The 23,403-nt window shown below is 35.3% G+C and overlaps 1 protein-coding gene across 1 annotated transcript in view; it reads right to left on the minus strand.

Annotated features, from left to right (window-relative positions):
- Window positions 1-331: 331 nt before the first annotated feature.
- Window positions 332-23,403, minus strand: part of LOC141340106 (kalirin-like) — a 204,343-nt gene continuing 181,271 nt past the window's right edge. Inside the window, exon 16 of the mRNA XM_073845039.1 lies at window positions 332-630. Within this exon, the coding sequence (XP_073701140.1) occupies window positions 332-630 (299 nt within the window). The remainder of the gene's footprint in view (window positions 631-23,403) is intronic.

Below are 23,403 nucleotides of genomic sequence, written 5' to 3' on the forward strand. Positions count from 1 at the left end.
CAAAATTCATTAGGATATTAAGTAAAGATCATGTTCCATGAAGATATTTGGTAAATTTTCTACCTTAAATATATAAACACTTAATTTTTGATTGGTAATATGCATTGCCAATCAAAGAACTTCATTTGGACTACTTTAAAGGTGATTTTATCAGTATTTAGATTTTTTGCACCTTCAGATTCCAAATGTTCAAATAGTTGTCTCTCGTCCGAATATTGTCCTACTTGGAACTTATGACAGATTTTGTGTTCCAGGGTCACAATTAATAAAGGCAATAATTCAGGGCCATAGTATTACCATTTAAATCAATCAGATGGATGTAAGTTTTTCGTCAATGCAGTCTGAAATCTAAAATGTACAATACCTCCTCCAGGGTGTCATCCTGTAGCTCAGGCGGCCCCAGATCTATGCTCTTGCGTCCATCACGTTTCTGCTTCTGTTTGCTTGGGATCTTCTTGATGTTGCTGCCGTGACTGAGGCGTCGGACGGGGCTGGTCAACCATTTCTTCAGTGTATTCCCAGAGCGCTTGGGTCCAGGGGAGCTGCTCTGCAGGGAGTTCAGGGATGCCTGCGGCTGCAGTGTGGTCACAGACTCTGTCTTCCCTTCTGGGCCGCTAACCGCATAGTTTTCTTTAGGACAAAGAACAGAGAGAAGGGTGAATGAAAGTAAAGTTCATGATGAAGGTGATGAACAGGCCTAATAACATTTTTTAAGAAAAATTAAACTTAAAAGTTGTAATTTCTGCACCACTGATATTACCAAATGGAATTGTGAAAGTAGTAGTTGGGGAAAATACGATTCACAAAAATACTCCACCCATTCATCCAAATGGCCAGAAAAACTGGCAGTCCCACCCTAACCTCACACCTCTGGCTGACACAATTGTTGGAATACTAAAACAAACAGAGCAAAGTTTTTAAGCACCAAAAAGCCATAGTGTTTATGCTTTTCCAGGATCTTACAGACTATGGGCAGCATCTGTGGCATTTTGTTTATTACCATATTCCACAGACTCACCCCTCAGATTTTTAGAAAACAAACAGAAAATATATTTACAATAATGAACGTCTAACAAAGCAGTTCTATAAAGTTTGAGTAAACATGTTTATTACTTGAGTCATAAAGATTTAATTACTTGAATTAACCCTAAACAATTGAAATATTGGTTTCCTCCCATTCCCATTGAAAATCACTTCAACAAGTCTCTTCTTTCCCATCACAGAACAAACTGTTCAACATATAGTCAGGCATCAAAAGGGGACATCCAATGGAGACTTAGTCTACACTCTTAAAAATAAAGGTGCTTCACGATAGAACAGGGGTGCCCAGCCCTGTTCCTGGAGATCTACCATCCAACAAAGTTCAGCTCCAACCCTGATCAAACACACCTGAATCAGCTAATTAATCTCTTAGGTAGCACTTATTAATTACAGACAGCTGTGTTGGAGCAGGGCTGGAACTAAAGTCTGCAGGTAGGTAGATCTCCAGGAACAGGGTTGGGCACCCCTGCCATAGAAGAACCTTTTCTGTCTAAATGGTTCCATAAAGAACCTTTAACTTCTGTTTTACAAAAGGTTCTTTGTGCAAAAGAAGGTTCTTCAGATTATAAAAAAGGTAAGAAAGAGATGGTTCTTTAAAGAACCTTTGACTGAATAGTTCTTTGTGGAACCACAAATGGCTCTTCTATGGCATCGCTATGAAGAACCCTTTAAAGCACCTTTATTTTTTTAAGAGTGTAGAAGCTCTGCGGTAGGTAAGAACTGCTTTCAGATGTTTTGACCCAAGACAACCAAATCCTCCTGTGTATCATCTCAAGCTTTGTTTCCTTTGGAATCTGCATTCCACTGGTTTGAGTCCTACCTTACAGGTAGATCATTTAATTATTTTGGAAAGCAGGAGTGTTTAATTCACAAACTTTCCAGAGGGGTGCCACAGGGTTCAGTCCTTGGCCCCCTTTTCTTATCAGCAAACACATCAACACTGAGAATGATCATCCAGGTTCTATTACTTTTTGTGGTATTCAAAAGCAGAGATATACTCAGAGAGTATTACCTGGACAGGTTAATCTGTTTAAAAGGTAATTAAAGTGAGGAATCAAAGTAATCCAACAAGCAATATCACCAATAGATGGACTCAAGGGCAATACCTACAGTTGACTGAGTCTTTCGATCTGATCTTGATTTTGTTGTAACATTTGTGTGACCTCTGGCATAACAAACAGTATTGTAGTACAGGAAGAATCAGCAATGCCAAATATTTCAATTCTAACACCAGCCCAGCTTTACTGACCAACTCCAGATAACTGGAAACCACATAGCACGATTCACTGGAAATAATGACATTTTTAGATAAGAACTGAAAAAAATCGATAGAGCATAAGAGTACTGCTATTCTCTTCAGATGCAACACTATACACACATTCATTCAAAGTTATTGATCGCCTTCCACAAATGCAAACCACAAACCTAACTTAAAGTCAATATTTTTAAGGTGCAGAAGAAGCGCAAACCACACTGTTAAAAGCAAATTTCATCTAACTTTAATTTGACAGTATAACCGCTATTGTAGTACTCCTTCAAAACGATTGTAGACTCGGTTTACATGGCATCACTAAGTTCTGTCATTCTGAAACATGGTTTTTCATATCACTGCTATGCTGATAACAACTCTACTCTACACTCTTAAAAATAAAGGTGCTTCACGATGCCATAAAATAATCTTTTTTGTCTAAATGGTTCCATAAAGAACCTTTAACATCTGAAGAACCTTCCTGTTCCACAAAAGGTTCTTTGTGGCGAAAGAAGGTTCTTCAGATTATAAAAAGGTAAGAAGAGATGGTTCTTTGAAGAACCTTTGATTAAATGGTTCGTTGAGGAACCAAAAATGATTCTTCTAAGGCATCGCTGTGAGGAACCTTTTAAAGCACCTTTATTTTTAAGAGTGTACCTCTCATTCCATCTTGATTATTCGACGATAGCTGCTCGGATGTCAGCTTGTCTAACAGACATTTGTTGTTGGATGAAGGACCATCGCCTTCTACTAAACCTTGCCAAGACAGAACTGCTTGTGTTTCCATCAAACCCATCGCTTAATCACAATTTTACCATCCAGTAAGGCACATCAACCATAACTCCTTCAAAAACAGCCAGAAACCTTGGAGTTGTAATTGATGATCAACTTTCTCAGACCACATTGCTAAAACTGCCCGGTCCTGCAGATTTGCTTTATTCAACATCAGGAAGATCAGACCCTTTCTTTCGGAAGATGCTTCACAACTCATTGTTTAATCTCTTGTTCTGTCCAGGCTGGACTATTGCAATGCTCTTTTGGCAGGTCTTCCAGACAGTTCTATCAAACCTTTACAATTAATCCAGAATGCGGCTGCAAGACTAATTTTTTTAATGAGGCGAAAAGAATGCATGTCACACCTTTCTTCATTAATTTGCACTGGTTACCAACAGCTGCTCGCATTAAAATTCAAGGCATTAATGTTTGCCTACAAAACCACCACTGGCTCTGCACCCCTTTACCTAAATGCATTACTTGTGTGTCCTCTAGAAGCTTGCGTTCTGCAAGTGAACGGCACATTATTGTGCCATCCCAAAGAGGCACAAAATCACTTTCACAGACTTTCACATTAAATGTAGCCTTCTGGTGAAAGGACCAGCCCAACTCAATCCAAACAGCAGTCCTTAGCCATCTTCAAGAATTGGCTAAAAACGTATCTCTTCCATCTTTATTTGACCCTCTAACTTTAGCACCCTCTATTCTAATTCTATTCTAAAAAAAATATATTAAAAAACTTGACCTTTTAGACTTACACTATACTCTATTGATTTACTTACTGTTTGTTTTCTTTCTTTTTTTTTTTTTTTAAATCTAACATTAGCTTCTCTGTTTTTGTTGTATTATATCTATCTATTTTTAGGCCTCTAACACTAGCTTGCTTTTCTTTTTTTTAATTCTATCTATTTATCTATCTATCATTAATTCTATCTATTTATTATATAATTAAAAAAAAACATTGATACATGTACTGCGTTAGGCTAAATGAGACTTGTCATAGCATTTGTATGTTATTGCTCTTTTGTTGATTTTGATTGCTTCCATTGTCCTCTTTTGTAAGTCGCTTTGGATAAAAGCATCTGCTAAATGTCTAAATGTAAATGTAAATAAAATTACTAATGGTTATCAGCCAAATTTTCAATGTCAGCGCATTCTTATTCTAATCATGCACAATACTGTAATAATATTCAATATATCGAAATTCCAAACAAATTGGCATTATATCTTTTTGAAGCATCACTAAAAAAATGTTTTGTATTGTATATCTATTCATAATTCATGATAAGATCATCAAGTATCATCAGCAGCAGAAGAAGAACTTCTTCTGCGTTCTTCAAACGTCCATTGTGTTGATGACATCTGTGTGTTGAGTACGGCCTTTAATGGCTGACTCATTAGAGGAAGTGACCTTGTGAGAGTTGATCATAAAGCTTGTGACGGAAACATAAGTGAATCTCCACTACACCACACTGATTCTGCAGAAATCACAGCCCTCTCAACTGAGCATCGGGCTGTCGGAGTCCTGAAACACAACAAACGCTGCTCTTCACACATGCTGTACACACTGTTCTGTGTTTGTCGCACCAGGCTCGATGCAACACATGTGAGCCATTTATGAGAACACAGGAGTGTGTCCATCTGCTGTTTGATGGAGTGCATCCCATCAAGTGCTGTAGTGCTTCTTGAAGAGCGAACCTGCGTAATACACAGACTGACTGACGACAAACATGCAGTCTTGTGAGTGTGTGATTCTGTGTGGAGCAAAGAGAGGCTTTAATGAGAGCAGTCATTAAGCACTGCCCTTTACACACACACACACACACACACACACACACACACACACACACACACACACACTCTCTCTCTCTCTCTCTCTCTCTCTCTCTTCTCCTGCTGCTGCCTCAGTAACCGAGAGACAGACAGAGAGAGTTCTTTGTTCTTATAAGTGGTCACATCACATTTCCACAGAAAGCAGCATCTGGATCATATGACTACTTTTACTACAAAGCAAAACTAACTCACAGGAACTCCCATTGACACATATCAGAGTCCTGCTCTTGAAAAACTCCCACAAGAAAAGTTGGAGAACTGATCAACGGAACTTAATGCATAAACATGCAAAAGTTCTGAATAAAATTTGACTTTGTTAAGTATATTATAATGTGTTGTAAGAAATGTTTTTCTTACTTAGATTTTTTTGTCTTGTTTCCAGCCAAAATATCTGAAAATTCTTAAATCAAGATGGATTTTCTAGACGAGTAAAAATTATTTTCTTGTTTTCAGAAAAAAAAACAAGCCAAAATTCAGTGATTTTCTGCGTAGAACAAGCAAAATAATCCAAGAAATGGGGTAAGCAAAAATATCTTTTTTCACACAGAAAACGAAATTATTTTTCTTACCCCATTGCTTGTTTCAAGCAAAAATGCACTTCATTTTGACTTGACTTCTAGAAAATCCTTCTTGATTTAAGAATTTGTAGATATTTTGGCTGGAAACAGGACAAAAAAATCTAAGTAAGAAAAGCATTTTTTGCAGTGTGTTACTTTTCAGTTGCCTAGTAACTTTATTAGGTAGTCACAGATTCAAACCGAACAAATATAAATGCTCTTTAATTACATTTTTTCATCTTCAACTTAATTTAGACAAATATGTGAAATATTTCATACATTAAGACACTGACACTAAAATATGAGGAACAAAACCATATTAAGAAATGCAGTTTCATTCAGAGACAAGAATGACTCAAACAGCTATACAATGATGTGAAAAAATTAATACTACTAATATACAAATTTAGATTACAGTATACAGTTGAGGTCAAACGTTTACATCCATCTTGCAGAATGTGCAAAATGTTAATTATTTTAACCAAAATAGGAGGGATCATACAAAATGTTATTTTTTTTTTATTTAGTACTGACTTGAATAAGATATTTCATAAAACATGTCTACATATAGTCAACAAGAGAAAATAATAGTTGAATTTATAAAAATGACCCGGTTTTAAGTTAACATACACTTCATTCTTAATACTGCTGTTACACTGCAAAAAATGCTTTTCTTACTTAGATTTTTTGTTTTGTTTCCAGGCAAAAATATTTGAAAATTCTTAAATCAAGATAGATTTTCTAGATGAGTAAAAATTATTTTATGGCTTTCAGAGAAAACAAGCCAAAATTAAGGGATTTTTTGCTTAGAACAAGCAAAATAATCTGCCAATGGGGTAAGAAAAAAAAAAAATCTTATTTCAAACAGAAAACAAGATTTTTTTTTTTACCCCACTGGCAGATTATTTAGCTTGTTTCAAGCAAAAACACACTTAATTTTGACTTGTTTTTTTCTTTCCTGAAAACAAGACAATTTTTACTCGTCTAGAAAATCCTTCTTGATTTAAGAATTTTTAGATATTTTGGCTGGAAACACGACAAAAAAATCTAAGTAAGAAAAGCATTTTTTGCAGCATTTTATGAGATTCTTTTTTTTTTTTTAAATGTACACATCTTCATTCTGTTCAAAAGTTTTCACCCCTCAGCTCTTAATGAGTGTTTCAACCTTTTGTAATAGTCACATATGAGTTGTCCTCAGTATGAAAGGATGGATCTCAAAATCATACAATAATTGTTGGAAAGGGTTCAAAAACCAAAAAACAGGTGGGACCTATAGGATCTTGAACTTTTGAACAGGGTAATTTTTATAAATTTAACTTATTTCCTCTTGTGAACTATATGTACAGTAAACATATTTTATGTGAAATATCTTATTCAGGTCATTACTAAATAAAAAAATAACATGCATTTTGCATGATCCCTCTTATTTTGGTAAAAATAATTAACATTTTGCAGATTCTGCAAGGTGTATGTAAACTTTTGACCTCAACTGTATATTAAAAAAAAAAAACAATGATAAAGTAGAAAATACAGATTCATGGCCAGTAAATTTGATTAACTTTGTTCACCATTTGAAGATGTGGCATTTGAAGGATATTTCACAGTAACTTACTGACGCTGTCAAGCAAAGTCCTTTTTGCACTGTTTTCTATTCCACGCTTTCTTTAACAAGCTGACTTTTACAGTAGTAACTATGGTGTTTAAGCAAAAAAAACAAAAAAACAATTGATGCAATGCTAGTGACAGGCCATTCTAACTGACTCTACATTTATAAATCACCAATTGTGACATCACTTCCTTCATGTTCTGTTCTGCTACTCACAGTTACTTCACTAGCCTATTGAAACTCAATCCAGTGAATCTGTGCAGTAAAAATACCACACATGACTTCTTTTGAGGAGTTTTTGAGGCATGGCAACTATTCTGAAAGGCAAAAAAGTGAGAAAAACGAACTCAATAGTATTTAAAAGGAACACTCCACTTTTTTTGGAAATAGGCTCATTCTCCAACTCCCCCCGAGTTAATAAGTTGATTTTTACCGTTTTGAAATCCATTCAGCCGTTCTCCTGTTCTGGCGATATCACTTTTAGCATAGCTTAGCATAGATAATTGAATCCTATTAGACCAATAGCATCGCGTTCAAAAATGACCAACGAGTTTCCATATTTGTTGTATTTAAAACTTGACTCTTCTGTAGTTATATCATGTACTAAGACCGGTGGAAATGCAAAGCTGCGAGTTTCTAGGATGATAAGATTAGGAACTACACTTCCATTCCGGCGTAATAGTCAAGAAAGTTTGCTGCCGTAATATGGCCGAAGCAGGCGGAGTATTATCAGAAATGAGTTCCCAGCTAGTTTAGCATTTGCACATGTGCTGCGTGGTATTACTGCTCCTGTTTCAGCCTTATTACGGCAGCAAACTTCCTTGACTATTACACCGGAATGGGAGTGTAGTTCCTAATCTTATCAGCCTATAAATCACAGCTTTACATTTCCACCATTCTTAGTACACGATATAACTACAGAAGAGTCAAGTTTTAAATAGGACAAATATGGAAACTCGTTGGTCATTTTTGAACGTGTTGCTATTGGTCTAATAGGATTCAATGATCTATGCTAAGCTATGCTAAAAGTGATATCGCCAGAACAGGAGAACGGCTGAATGGATTTCAAAACGGTAAAACTCAACTTATTAACTCGGGGGGAGTTGGAGAATGAGCCTATTTCCAAAAATAGTGGAGTGTTCCTTTAAACATTAAAAACACTACTTTTTCCATCATTTTTGCAATAACTTTAATCAGCTAGTGTTTTAGTGATTTGTAGTGGATCTTTGAACTGACTTGTCCTTAAGGTCACACAGGTGTTTTATCAGAGGAACCGCAAGTGTAACCTTTAGTTTTGCTACCATTCGACACTGAGTGACCACATGAAAACCAACACATTATTACCTCCAACTCGTCACATACTGACACATAGTCAGGACCTTGGCGTCACTTTTTGACACACAGGGTACCCCTCAAGTGTAATTTTTGACTTGCAGTGTCCTCCATTGTTTTAAATAAGAAACCCTTGTCATCAAATGCAGATGCTAAAGGCATTGGGAATTTTATCGTCATGATTAAATTATATTTTGGGTAATAATATTGCCATTATTGCATATATGTTGGGGTGTGTTTTTTCAATGTAAACAGTCACAACTATTTAATTTACACATTTATGAGCACGTAACCCAACCCCTGTCCCTAAACCTACCATCTGTTAATTAAACACAGGATATAACAAGCAGATATAACTACAGTCATAATTTATTCCAAAAATATTAATATTCCAAGTCTTTTGAGGCAAAACGATTGATTTGTGAGAGGAATAGACGTGATCACAGTATCCATCTGCCGTAAATCTCATCCTGTGTGCAGTCTGTGCACAAATTCAAAAATTGCCACCAGAAGAAGCCTTATGTCAGCCGTAGTTTTGAAATGCCATTGGCTCTTGTGTGTTCTATGACCGATTGTGTCATGCTAATGTTCAGGAGAATGTTTTTGAATCAGATGTGAGTGCTTCGAGAGAGCAGGATTATTTCAGCGATTAAAAGCTTTTGATTTACTCTGTTCTTCGCATAAAGATATCGCATGGCTTCAGAAGACTTGGAATTCAACATGACTTGTTTGTAATATTTGATGAGTTTCCAAAACTCATCAACTGGTCACTGGGGTTCCTCAGGGATCAGTTCTTGGACCCCTCCTCTTCTCCACATATACCACATCTCTGGGCCCCATCATACAGGCACATGGCTTCTCCTACCATTGCTATGCTGATGACACACAGCTCTATCTTTCTTTCAAACCAGATGATCCATCAGTAGCTGCAAGCATCTCTGGCTGTCTGGCGGATATCTCTGCATGGATGAAGGAACACCATCTTCAGCTCAATCTAGCTAAGACTGAGCTCCTTGTCTTTCCCGCCACTCCAACTTTACAGCATGACTTCTCCATCCAGTTAGGTTCATCAACAATTACCCCATCGACTTCAGCCAGAAATCTTGGTGTAATCTTTGATGACCAATTGACTTTTAAAGACCACATAGCTAAAACTGCTCAATCCTGCAGGTTTGCATTGCACAACATCAGAAAGATCAGGCCCTTCCTAACAGAGCATGCTGCACAACTCCTCGTCCAGGCCCTGGTCATCTCCAGGCTGGACTACTGCAATGCTCTTTTAGCTGGTCTTCCAGCATGTACAATCAGGCCTCTACAAATGATTCAGAATGCAGCAGCACGGCTGGTCTTCAATGAGCCCAAGAAGGCCCATGTCACACCTCTCTTTATATCCCTGCACTGGCTACCGGTTACGGCTCGCATCAAATTCAAGACACTGATGCTGGCCTATAGGACAGCCACCGGCTCTTCACCTGCCTACCTCCATTCACTACTACGCATCTACACTCCCTCCAGAAGTCTGAGATCCTCTAGTGAAAGACGCCTTATTGTACCACCACAGAGAGGCATGAAATCACTTTCCAAAACATTCTCCTTCAACGTCCCTGCCTGGTGGAATGATCTTCCCACCCCCATCCGGAACGCAGACTCCATAACTGTCTTCAAGCGACTGCTGAAAACCCATCTTTTTCGACACTATTTGACTCAATAAAAAAAAAAAAAAAAAAAAAAAATTCTTCTCCTTCCTTCTCTTTCCTGATCTTCCCTTTCTAGCCCGTACTCATCTAACAACGCCTGATATATGGTATTTTTGAGCACTTCCTATGTCGATCTGCCTCCTTAGGATGAATCACTTGTTGTATTCCCCAATTGTAAGTCGCTTTGGATAAAAGCGTCTGCTAAATGAATAAATGTAAATGTAAATGTAATACTTTTATACTGCTTTTTTATAGTCAGTTTTTGTAATAAATACCTGTGACTGTCACTGTACTTTTATTTGCCTGTTACATGCTCCAGTGATGATGATTTATACTTTTACAAATGTATGCAAATCAGTAAATTAAGGCAAACAACTGAAAGCAATGCAATGGAGTAAAAATGTTGTTAAAGGGGTACCCTGTGCATTAAAAAAAAAGTGACGACAAGGTGTCCTGACCAAGCATCAATACGTTGTGAGAACCTGCACTATTTTCTTTATCCACCCTATTTTTCCTGTAAAAGCGGCGCAGACATTTGTAAATTTTATGAGTCAAGATTCTGGTCTCATCTGTGTCCAGCTGTTTTTAGCTGTACAAAGCAGCTCATTCGCTAGATATTGCAAGTTGTTGTGTCTTTCCAATATTATTGTATTTATGAGCACACTGCTTTGTAGGGCAAACAGTTTTACCATTTACCGCACGTTGTTATTTTTCTGGTTATTTCCCTATAGCGCTAATGAACCGGAGTCTCGCACATAGACTTACTTCCATGTTAAAGAATAAGGTGGATAATGAATGTTTTAACCTGTTTTGGTACTATTTTTCCTGAATGGCCAAATGTTTTGTGTTAAAATTAAAAATAAGACACAGTGGCCTCATTAAACACAATTCACATGAGTCAGAGTTCCCGTCGCTGTTGTGAAAGAGTGACTGATACTCCCACCTCATACTCCTCATACTTCTTACAAAAACACTGATGTTGTGTTACAAAAAAGTGATGAAGTCATGGTTAATAATTTGCGATGAACAATAAGAATGTAAAACAAGAAGCTATCATTTAGAAGCATATGCTCTGGACAAGATAATGCACCAGGATTTACTCTCAACAACTGCTATAAAACTAGTAGCTCTGCTGGATGCTGATTGTGGTTCCAACTTTGCTTTCCAGCACTTCCTCCATACAAAATGCACTATATATTAACAGAATGATATGATATGAAACACACATTTACCAGCAACTGTGGGGTTTCTTTGCGTAGCACAAACAGGAGACCAACTATTACATGTCAGGGATTGTATTTTCTAGCAAATGGATGAAACTTAATTTACTTAGTACTTTAGTAAGTAATTTTGTTTGACACACTTCACTTCAGCTTATAGGTTTCACTTTAGATTTAAGGCCCTCATATGTGAGAAGTATGCACTATCCATTCATAAATTCCTTGTGGCGTCTCCCACACAACTTCCTGAAACACAGAGGTGTGACTGAGAGAATGGTTTAGTCTTCACTAACGCAAACAGGCAGATGTGTCTTTTTTTATCTGCTGTTGAGTCTTTGCACCGACATTCCTTGCTGTCAATAGAAACCCAGGCATGTTTTAAAGCATTTTTTTTTTTTTCAGATTCTTCCTCTAAACTGAGCCGGTTCTGAAACACACAGGCAGTCCAGACGGACGGCATTCCATTCATAGGTGAGGAGTTTCACATGCTTTAACGTGACAACACCTCTCACCTCATAATGACTGAACATTACAAACATTATTAACTGTAAATGTCCCAAGTGCCCAGGATGAAGAAAAACAAGGAAATAATTCCCATGTTCCCACATTGTCTCTCTCTTAGAGCCGTCTTCAAAGAGCCACGAAAGCTCTTCTGATGAAAAGAGGATTTGAACTAATTTGCTCTTGAAAGACTGCAGGAATCATGGCTGACAGACCAGGCTGCACAATAACAGATCATTTTGCATAATAGTATAACACAAGGGATGAGCTTTTTACCTCACTTTTACCTCAATTAACTCTTAATTTGCTGCTTACTAGTAGTTAGTAAGGTAGTTGTTAAGTTTAGGTGTAGGATAGGGTTAAGGGGTTTTAGAATATGGTCATGCATAAGGCATTAATATGTGTTTGATAAGTAATAAAAAATAAAATCTATATAAAAATAATAAAAGCCAATATGCTAGAAATATGCAAGCCAATAAGCAACTAGTTATTAGTGAGAATTGGTCCCTAAAAACTTTACCAATTAAATATATTCAACTAGTTGCTAAGACAACATTTCCTATTTTCATTTAGTTTACCTTTGAGTAGTAAAATCAGGGTTCGTACAGATGTGATGTCAAATTACTTTTCAAACACTACTTCTTTCATTTTCAAACAATGTCTTATCTTTCAAATCCCCCCAAAAAAGATAAACAGATAATTATCTTTATAAGATATACTAATAAAATGATACTCGAAATTCCGATCTAAATCAAATGATTCGCAATCCATGCTCTGAAGTACCGATCTGAAGCAAATGATTCACAAATCTGCTCCAAAGTTCCGATGTTAAAGACTGGCGAACCCGCTCTGAAATCGCGATCTTAATCAAATAGTTTGCAATCTGTGCTCCGAAGTTCTGATCTGAAGCAAAAGATTCAAAAACTAAAGTTCTAATCTAAATCAAATGACTCATGAACCTGCTCTGAAATCCTGTTCTAAATCAAATGATTTGTGAGCCGTGCTCCAAAGTTTTTTCCCGAAGCAAATATTCACAAACCCGCTCTGAAATCCCGATCTAAATCAAACAATTTGTAATCTGTGCTCCTAAGCAAAACATTCTCAAATCCACTCCAAAGTTCCGATGTCAATGACTGGCGATGACTGGCAAACCTGCTCTGAAATCCCGATCTAAATCAAGTGATTCACGATCCACGCACCAAAGTTCCAATCTGAAGTAAAAGATTCATGAACCCACTCTGAAGTTTCGATCTAAATCAGATTACTCACAAACCCACTCTGTAGTTCCGATCTAAATCTAATGACTTGCGAACCGGCTCTTAAATCCCGTTCTAAATCAAATGATTCATGAGCTGTGCTCCAAAGTTTCGTTCCGAAGGAAAATATCTACAAACCCAGTCTAAACCACTAATCCCAACCTAAATCAAATGACTCGCGAACCCTCCCCGATGTCCCGATCTAAATCAAATAATTCGCGATCTACAATCCAAAGTTCCGATCTGAAGCAAAAGAGTCATGAACCCGCTCCGAAGTTCAATTCCGAAGCAAATGAATCGCGATCTGTGCTCTGAAGTCCATGACTCACGAACCGGCTCTGAAATCCTGTTCTAAATCAAATTATTTTTGAGCCGTGCTCCAAAGTTTCGTTCCGAAGCAAAATATTTACGAACCTGCTCCAAAATCCCAATCTAAATCAAATGACTCGCGAACTCACTCCGAAATCCTGATCTAAATGAAGTAATTTGCGATCTGCGCTCCAAAGTTACGATCTGAAGCAAAAGATTCATGAACCCGCTCCGAAGTCCATTTCTAAATCAAATGATTCGCGATCTGTGGTCGGAAGTTCCGATCTGAAGCAGAAGATTTACAAACCTGCTCCAAAGTTCCGATCTAAATCAAATGACTCGCGATCTGCACTTTCGAAGTTCTGATCTGAAGCAAATGATTCACAAACCCACTCCGAAGTTCAGATTTAAATCAAATGATTTGTATACTGTGCTTCGATTGGAGTGCTTCAACAGTGAATCATTTTGTGAATTAATTAACTGATTCAGAGTTTAGAAAAGCTCAGCTTCAACCATAACTACAATTTTTTTTTTTTTTTAAATGATTAAAAGTGATGCCGTAATTCTAAAATGAATGGGCCTTTTCATTTAACCTGGTATTTGCTAGTGAATCGCTTGAAATGAATGAACAAAGTCACAAGTTTGAATCAACTAGAGCATAAATGACTCACTCAATTGATTTGGTTCATCTGTTCACCTTTTCGTGTCTTCAGCCATGTTTACATGACACTGTCAGTACTACTACTGGCTTAGCTCGCTAGTTTTAATGACATTAACTAAAATAAGCAAAAAAAGTATGTTTTTTTGAATTGCAGTAATTTTGCGTGAAAAGATATGTGCTTATTGAAAAAAAGACTTGCATTGCGTTTTAATAATTCAAACACTTTCCAAGTACCTCTTCAGGAATGTTGCCATTTTCAAGAGTTTTCCAGGCCTTAAATTTCTAAAAGGTAAATTCAAGTTCCTCAAGCACTTTAAGCACCTTGTAGGAAACCTGTAAAATTACTAAAACTAATAAATAAATAAACAGCACATAGTGTTAAAAAAATAATAATACAAATGATGAAATCACAGAAATGACTAAACTTTAAAGTGAAAAAAAAAAATCTGAATATTAACAAAAAACTACAATAGAATCACTAAAATCACAGTGATGCACTTATTGTGTCACACAGCTGAAATACTACAAGTGACACAGTGCCCAACAAACTAATTTTCACCTCACTTTAAACTCCATGAGGTGTGTTGACTACTGCACGTTTCTTGTTTGGGACAAGTCCTGCTTGATTTTTGCTTTCTTTAAATTTTTTTGTCTTTTGTAATACTGTAAAGCATTCAAAACATCCGGCCCGTGCACACTGGGCACATTTCTAAACATTGAATAGTATACACTGTGATTACATCCCATCAACTAGTCATCTGCATTTTGAATCTGTGTCACACGGCTTTGGTTGACAATGCAAGAAGCGTGAATCTGGCAATTCAGATATGGTACAGGACACAGGACGTGAGAAACACCGTTTCCAGCCGACCATCAGACCATCACTGCAGCTGCATGCATATGGAGGGTCATTTACATAAAGCAAACACTGGTTCAGTCTAGTCAACTATTTGACTTGATAACTATTTGCATGTCCCAGGACTTTTTTAAAGTGGGATCCTTCAGACTCTCACACCCATTCGATTTTTAGTAAAAAAACTTAAATGTGCACAAGAAATGAGGCATAAACTATCACACATTAATGAGAATCTCAGATTACCCCATAGGACTGAACCTGTAATAAACACATTGCATTGATGCATTCACGCCATGCCGTAATTACTATAATTATTAAATGACAACCCGGATGTTTCACTCGAAGCCGTTCACGATCTCAGACCCAGGAATATGCATTACTATGACAACACCGGTAACAACACAATGAATGTGTAATTTGAGCAATCAATGGACAAAACCACAATACAGCAAATAAGAGTCATTATTCAAATGTCTTTTTACTGAAATCAGTCTAATAATGACAGTCTATCTAGCTTAGACTCTAGACAGTCTTTCAACTCTATGCTCACTACATACACTACATTCATTTAGTTTCAGATTTATCTTAAATTATTAAGACATTAACTATTGTCATTTATTTGAAAAAACAGCATGTGACACCCAAGCAAGACTAGAACAGGACTGAAAAATTCACTACCTTTGAGGTTTTTTTGGCGAGAATTGCAGTTTGGAGTGGAAAAAAACAACAAATTATTTTTAAAGGAAACAAGACAGAACTTGCAGAAAACCTGTTCCTATGCAGAGTTGCAACTGTTAGGAGTTATAATTGACTATATACTTAAAAAAAAAAAAAAGAGCAATACAATAAGCAATTCAATTGCCTCCCTTCAGGTTAAAGCTGAAAACCCATAGAAACCAAAACCATAACACCATCAACCACAGACTCCAAACAACTCCGGAATAATGACTGTGGCTGATGTGAAGACATCACAACAGAGGTTGCGTTTTTAGCCCCGTCTCTTTCTGCAGGGCAGCTTCCTGAGTTAATCAGTATGGAGAGAGAGAGAGCGAGAGAGAGAAAGAGCACTTTAGTCCACATTAGAGAGGAGCAGAGAGGTACTTCACCCTGTCATCAAAACACGCGCGTATGTGTCTGCAAACAACCCTCATCTACCCATGACACAAGACAGAGTAAACAACTGCGACTCTACAGTCAATATCATATTAAACCACAAGGCAAAGATATAAAAAGACATGCAAGGTATTAAAATGATGTATCAGAATAAGAAATAAATACTTAAAAATAGTCCACGTACACTGCACACTGACATTGACACTGCCCAGAAGTGTCTTTTGGTTTCTGTAGTGTCACATGCTGTATTTTGTCTAAAGCCATTTTAAAATTATTAAACTTAGACTTTTTCATAAGCTCATATCATTTGAGTGACTTTATCGAATATTTGTATATGTTTTTATTCGTCTTGCCACAGGATGTGAACTCCAAGAAGCTTAATTAGATTAAAATGATGAAAAACTTAATGGTAAACAGTTACAACATCTAAAACATGCATCTCACCCTCTTTGCATATAAAATAGTACACGCTTTAATCAAAAATCTTTGTTTAAAAGACAAGTTCATTTTATCCATTGTAACAAAAAGAAGTGCACTTTAGTATATGTTATTTATTTTAGTCTTTCTGAAAATAATATACTGGATTTAATGTTTTCACACACTTAATTGCATGTATTAAATTTGTAATTAAATTAAAATATTATACAATTTAAATAAAATTCATATCAACTACACAAGAGTGCTTTTTTGACCTACTTAAGTAGAATTTAAGTACACCTTTATATGTAATTTCATAATCACTTTTATTGTCTTTGAAATATACTTAAAGTCTACTTTAAAGTGTTAAATGTACTCCCAAGCCTTTATGGTTAACTAAAATATACTTTAATGTCATTTCAATTAAAACTTGTAAGTCATGGATTTAAATATATTTTAATTTATACATTTTTAATGATGAAGTTTGGTACATTTAGAATATATTAACTTTTAATTTAACATATTACAAGGTGCACTTTTTATTTAAGTTTGTACCTAAGTTTGTCATGTATTTAAATTGTATTTATACAATTTCAATAATGAAGTTGCAGTTTGGTACATTTAAAATATATTAACTTCAAATGTAATATCAAATAACACATTGCATTTCAAATTAATATCAAACGCTTTATTCATAATTAGTGTGTTAGTCAATACATCAAAATAAGTGTACTTCTTTAAAGAACGACAAATGATTATTAAAATAACTTCTAATTTTACATATTACAAAGTATACTTCTTACTTACGTTTCTACTTAAGTTAGTCATGTATTTAAATTAGATTTATACCATTTCTTTAAAGAATGACAAATGATTATTACAATAACTTTTAATTTTACATATTACAAAGTGCCATTTTTACTCACGTTTCTACTTAAGTTTGTCATATTTAAATTGTATTTATACAATTTCTTTAAAGAATGACAAATTATTATTAAAATAACTTCTAATTTTACATATTAAAAAGTGCAATTTTTGTATTTATGTTTTTCATGCATTTAAATTATATTTGTACAATTTCTTTAAAGAACGACAAATGATTATTAAAATAACTTCTAATTTTACATATTACAAAGTTCACTTTTTACTTAAGTTTCTACTTAAGTTAGTCATGTATTTAAATTAGATTTATTTCTTTAAAGAATGACAAATGATTATTACAATAACTTTTAATTTTACATATTACAAAGTGCACTTTTTACTCAAGTTTATACTTAAGTTTTTCATGTATTTAAATTATATTTATACAATTTCTTTAAAGAATGACACAATTACAATAACCTTTATTTTTTTAATATTACAAGTGCACTTTTGACTTACGTTTCTACTTAAGTTTTTCATGTATTTAAATTGTATTTATACAATTTCTTTAAAGAATGATAATTATTAAAATATTTAACTTAAAAAGTCTAATTTTTACTTAAGTTTGTACTTATGTTTGTCTTGTATTTATATTGTATTTATGCAATTTCTTTAAAGAATGACAAATGATTATTTAAATAACTTTACATATTACAAAGTGCACTTTTAACTTAAGTTCGTCATGTATTTAAATTGCATTTATACAATTTGCAGTTTGGTACATTTAAAATTGATCAACTTTTAATGTAATTTCAAATAACACATACATTTACTTGATATGTTAGTCAATACATCAAAATAAGTGTACTTATTTAAAGAACGACAAACAAAATAACTTTAAATTTTTTTACTTATTACAAAGTGCACTTTTTACTTAAGTTTGTACTTAAGTGGACTTTTGTTTCAATAATATTACTTGCAAATGCAGTTTTTTATACTTTTAAGAGCTGAAGTACACTACAAGTGCACTTTTAACACAGCCAAGTACACTTCTTCACAAGGGATTATTACACTACCAGAAAACGTCAACAAGTTGTATAGGTGAACCAGCTCAATGCAAACCAATATCATATGTATAAAGCCTTTGTTGTGCCACAAACTTGCTCTATGTACATTAGTTCTGCACTGATCTGTTCTAGAAGAGCGTCTGTGAAACCCACCTCCCACATGACAGCAGCAGCAGCATTTAGCCAGAATCCAGTCGCAGCAGGACTGCACACCGTTGTCACTCCTCATGACCGTTTAGAGATGCATGTCTCAACACAGAGAGATGTTCCTGGAGGACTGCACCCGCACCAATGAGCAATAACTCTCATTCAGCCTGACTTTACCTCCAGAACAGAGAGTGAGAGAGAGAAAGAGAGAGAGAGAGAGGCGGAGCAACAGGACTCTCTCTCATGTTTCACTTTCAGACAAAGGCCACAGTCAGTTTGCTGGACGTGATAATGTGAACCCATGACAATGTGTCCAGCTATAGTATGCTTACAGGGCACCACGGGGGTCGGCACTCTCTCTGACTCTTTTCTCTCTTTTTTCACTGAAAGCATTTTAAATGAGAAGCCAGTGAAAAAACTAAATGGACATTCCCAAGCAGATAACTTGAGCTGAACTTCTGAACTGGACAAGTGAGAAAAGATTCACTGATGCTTAAAGTTAATCTCAGAATGGGTGAAGATTACATGAAGTTGTTGATGTTGTTTATGCTGTGTTATCAGGAGGAGATTGTCACCTGCTGTGTGACGCTATACTACGTTGCTGAAATAACTAGAATCAACAGCACAATTAAAATTGAAAAAACACTTTCCGTACACTTTCCGCCTGTTTCTAAGTAATAAACAACACATTCAAGGTCAGAGATTTAAATAGCTGATAACTATTATAAACAGATCTTATCTACTGCAGCACCAAAAAGTAGTTAGACATGTAAACAACATGTCAATCATGTTGATAGTTAGTGTGATTGTCTACACCTGTGGTTCTCCTGCTAGGACACCTGTGTGAACTGGAAAACTGAATTCATACATCCACTAAAAACACCAGGTAAAGGTATGTGTGTGTGTGATTCCAGCTGGATATAACAAATCAATCATTGTTGTAACTATGATAAAATAGTGTGGGACAATCTATAAAAAACTGTGAATGAGAAGTGTGCGTAATTGCATTGAATGTGCACTGTTCTTCAAATTTTAAATTACATTAAAAAAAAACTGCATTTCAAGATAATATACATAAGTACATATTTAAAAAGTGCATTTTGTAATAATATGAAATTAATTTAAGTTTCACTTTAAAGTACATCTTAAATCATCATATTTTAATATTATATGTAATATTCAAAGTATTAATGTATATTTTAGTTTACCATAAATGCTTGTTAGTACAATTTATTCATATTTCAAAGTAACTATAATTATGAAAATACATATAAGGGGTACTCAAATTTATGCATTTTTTGTTTGGCTTTTAGTATAAATATGTCAATATTTCTTAAGATTATCTACAGTTTAAACTAGTGTGCTTTAAAACAATGACAAAATTTGCATTTAAAAGATATAAACTCCCAGACGTTCACTCCCAGAACAAAAATGTACAAATTATGTACTCACCCCCTTGTCATTCAAGATGTTCATGTCTTTCTTTCTTCAGTCGTAAAGAAATTGTTTTTTGAAGAAAACATTTCAGGATTTCTCTCCATATAGTGGACTTCTATGGTGCCCCTGAGTTTGAACTTCTAAAATACAGTTTAAATGCAGCTTCAAGGGCTTCCAAACAATCCCAGCCGAGGAAGAAGTGTCTTGATTTATATACTTTCAACCTCAAATGCTCCTCTTGTGTAGCTCTGCGTGAATTCTGTGTATTCCGGTCCAATACAGTTAGGGTATGTCAAAAATCTCCTGTCTCATTTTCTCCTCCAACTTAAAAATCGTCCTGCATCGCTGTTTTACCTTTTTTTGTAAAGTGCGTTTGATCTCCTTTGTACGTTCACTTTGTAAACTGTGTCGTTACTTCTGCAGCGATGTTGGATGATTTTGAAGTTGGAGGAGAAAATGAGATGGGAGTTTTGAGACATACCCTAACTGTCTTGAACCAGAATACACAGAGTTCAGGCAGAGCTAGATAAGATGAGCATTTGAGGTTAAAACATATATAAATTGTCAATTAAAAAAAAAAAAAAAAAAATAGTTTCGCTCGATAAGACCCTTCTTCGTTTAGTAGGCCTTTGAAGCTGTATTTAAACTACAGTTTGGAAGTTCAAACTCAGGGGCACCATATAAGTCCATTATATGGAGATAAATCCTGAAATGTTTTCCTCAAAAAACATAATTTCTTTACGACTGAGAAAAGACATGAACATCTTGGATGACAAGGAAGTGAGTAAATTATCTGTACATTTTTGTTCTGGAATGAAGTCTGATCATATGCACGAATCGGCACAGACCATAAAACATATTGGACCCTTTTGAGTTCTACACAGAATGGTTTATTTTAGAGCGATATACTGTAGATGAGATTGTGGCTAGCATATGCTGTTAAATGCAGCAATATGCTGACGCAAAAGGCATTGGGAATGTTATCGTCATGATTCAATTTTAGGCTATATTTCTTAATAATATTGCCATTATTTCATATATGTTGGGATGTGTTTTTTCAATGTAAACAGTCACAACTATTTTGTTTACATTACATACTTTGCACATTTATGGGCACGTAACCCAATCCCTGCCCCTAAGCCTACAATGTCAATAAAACACAGGATATAACACTCAGATACAACTACAATCATAATTTATATATAAAAAAAAAAAAAAAAAAAGAATATTCCAAGTCTTTTGAGGCAGCTTTAGTTATGAAATGCCATTGGCTCTTGTGTTTCTCATGACCGATGGCGCCATGCTAAAGTATGGGGGTATCTTTACGAAAGAGATGTTCAGTGCTTAAAACCTTATGTTTTACTCTCTTTTTCACATTAAGATATTGTTTGGCTTCAGAAGACTTGGAACGAAACAAGACTTGTTTGTGATACTTTTATACTGCTTTTTTATGGTCAGTTTTTGCATTAAATACCTGCGACTGTACTTTTATTAGCCTGGTACATGTTTTATATTGTTCATAAGTGGTTAGGTTTAGGGTAGGGGTGGGGTTAGGTGCTCCAATGAAAGTATACATTTATATAAAATTATTTTCACAAATGGTTAAAGCTCAGGGCTGGTAACCAGAATTTTGCCAGTTCAGTAAGACTTGAATGGCATGAATGTCCACATAAACAGCAGAAGAATGCAGTGATGAAACCGAAACCCTCTGCTGCTGACTGATGAGATGCATTAGAACTATGAAGGAAACATCATGAATCAAAGTCAACATTGATCAACATCAGAGTACATGTGCTGGTTTGGCATGCGTCTCATCACAGCTGCGCAGTCTTAGAGAATGGAATTCAGCCCTACACACTTTTGTCTTAAATGGACAGCATCATGAAAGAGAATCAAGCAGAATTTCCCGAATAACCACTTCTGACTGTGATAGTTGTATTATGTTGCAGAGCCTCATAAACACTGCCTTCATTTCCATATTGAGGTGTCTTGCTAGGTATTCTACTTTAGGCCCTTTTTGCATTTTGCAGCGGAATCTTTATGGTAATGAAACACCGTACACCAGCGCAACAGACAGGAGGAGTTATGCAAAGCAGACAGACTCTAAAATAAACCTAGTATTAAAGGCACAGTACAAGCAGCTTTCTCTCACACTTACCTCTGTACGGCCAACACAATCAAACCGCATATCTGACTAACCTGACCTCAAACCCGGTAGACTAAAAGAATGAGAACATAAAATCCTAGGTGCTGAACTCTCAGTCTTCCAAAGAGCTAACAGCCACATTCTCAGAAATTTGGCTAATGTTTTGTAAGATTAAAAAAAAAGAAAAAAATTAGAAATTAAAAATTAGAAAATATTCATACCCATGTCCACAAACCAACAGCAGAGAGCTTCTGTTTTTCACCTGCTGAGTTGATTAAAACAGCTGTTCCCAATGAATCAGGGTAATTATGATGCTTTAGAACAGCTTGGACTATTTAGAATGGTATAGAACTTTGGATTTTCCCACAGACTGTGACAGTTTGCAAAGGGTATGAATAATTTTGGACATGCCAGTTTTTGTTCAAATGTAAACAAAAGCTAATAATTTTTTTTTTTTCCACAATGATGCCTCTTGTACATCATCTTATCATATTTTGGGAGAAGCCTGTGTCATTTCCGGTCAAAAAAAAAAAAAAAAAACTTGAACTGGTTGAATAAAAGTAATTTTAAGTCAGAATTTGCCAGGGGTATGAATAATTTTGTGCTTGACTGTATATATATCTTTTTAATGCTATACTGTTACTAAAATGGTAATTTCCCTGCATATTTTGGTCAATCATGTTTTATATCTTTTGCTATAAAATGAGTAGGTTAACGGGTCTTAAAATTTAAAATGGCTTATCAATTAAATTATATAAAATGTATAAAATCAAGAAAATTATAGATGAACAAATCGCTCTGTAAAAACCTTCAGGATATAGACAAGAATAAAAATCTAAAGTTTGGTGTGTGTGTAAGTGTTACTGAAGTGGAGATTTATGTAGCAGAAAAAACGGCCTTTAAAATCATTCATTGTAATTGAAATCTATTGACACAAATAACTAAAGTGCTATAAAGGAAACACTTAACAGTGTTTTTGGGATGTTTTCTTTTCTTTTCCATATAATTTATTTGGCTGACAATTCATGGATTATTCTCCATCTTGAGGCTGCAGGCAGCTATTCAAGACACTGACATTTCCACTTCAGCAAATAAATAATATGAGTTACAGTAAATAAAAGATGACTGTAAAATTGCAACACACATAAGGAAATGGAATGTTCCACATTCCACAGAAAACGTCCATTACTTTCCATTTTCAGGGCATTCCAGTGTGAGTAATAGTAATGGTGAGTACTAATGGAATGCTTTGCATTACTCCTTTAATGAACACAAAGGAAACCTACAAATCGTCTCAGGTTACGTATGTAACCCTGGTTCCCT

Source organism: Garra rufa, chromosome 8 (genome assembly GCF_049309525.1).
Source record: "Garra rufa chromosome 8, GarRuf1.0, whole genome shotgun sequence".
Lineage (NCBI taxonomy): Eukaryota > Metazoa > Chordata > Actinopteri > Cypriniformes > Cyprinidae > Garra > Garra rufa.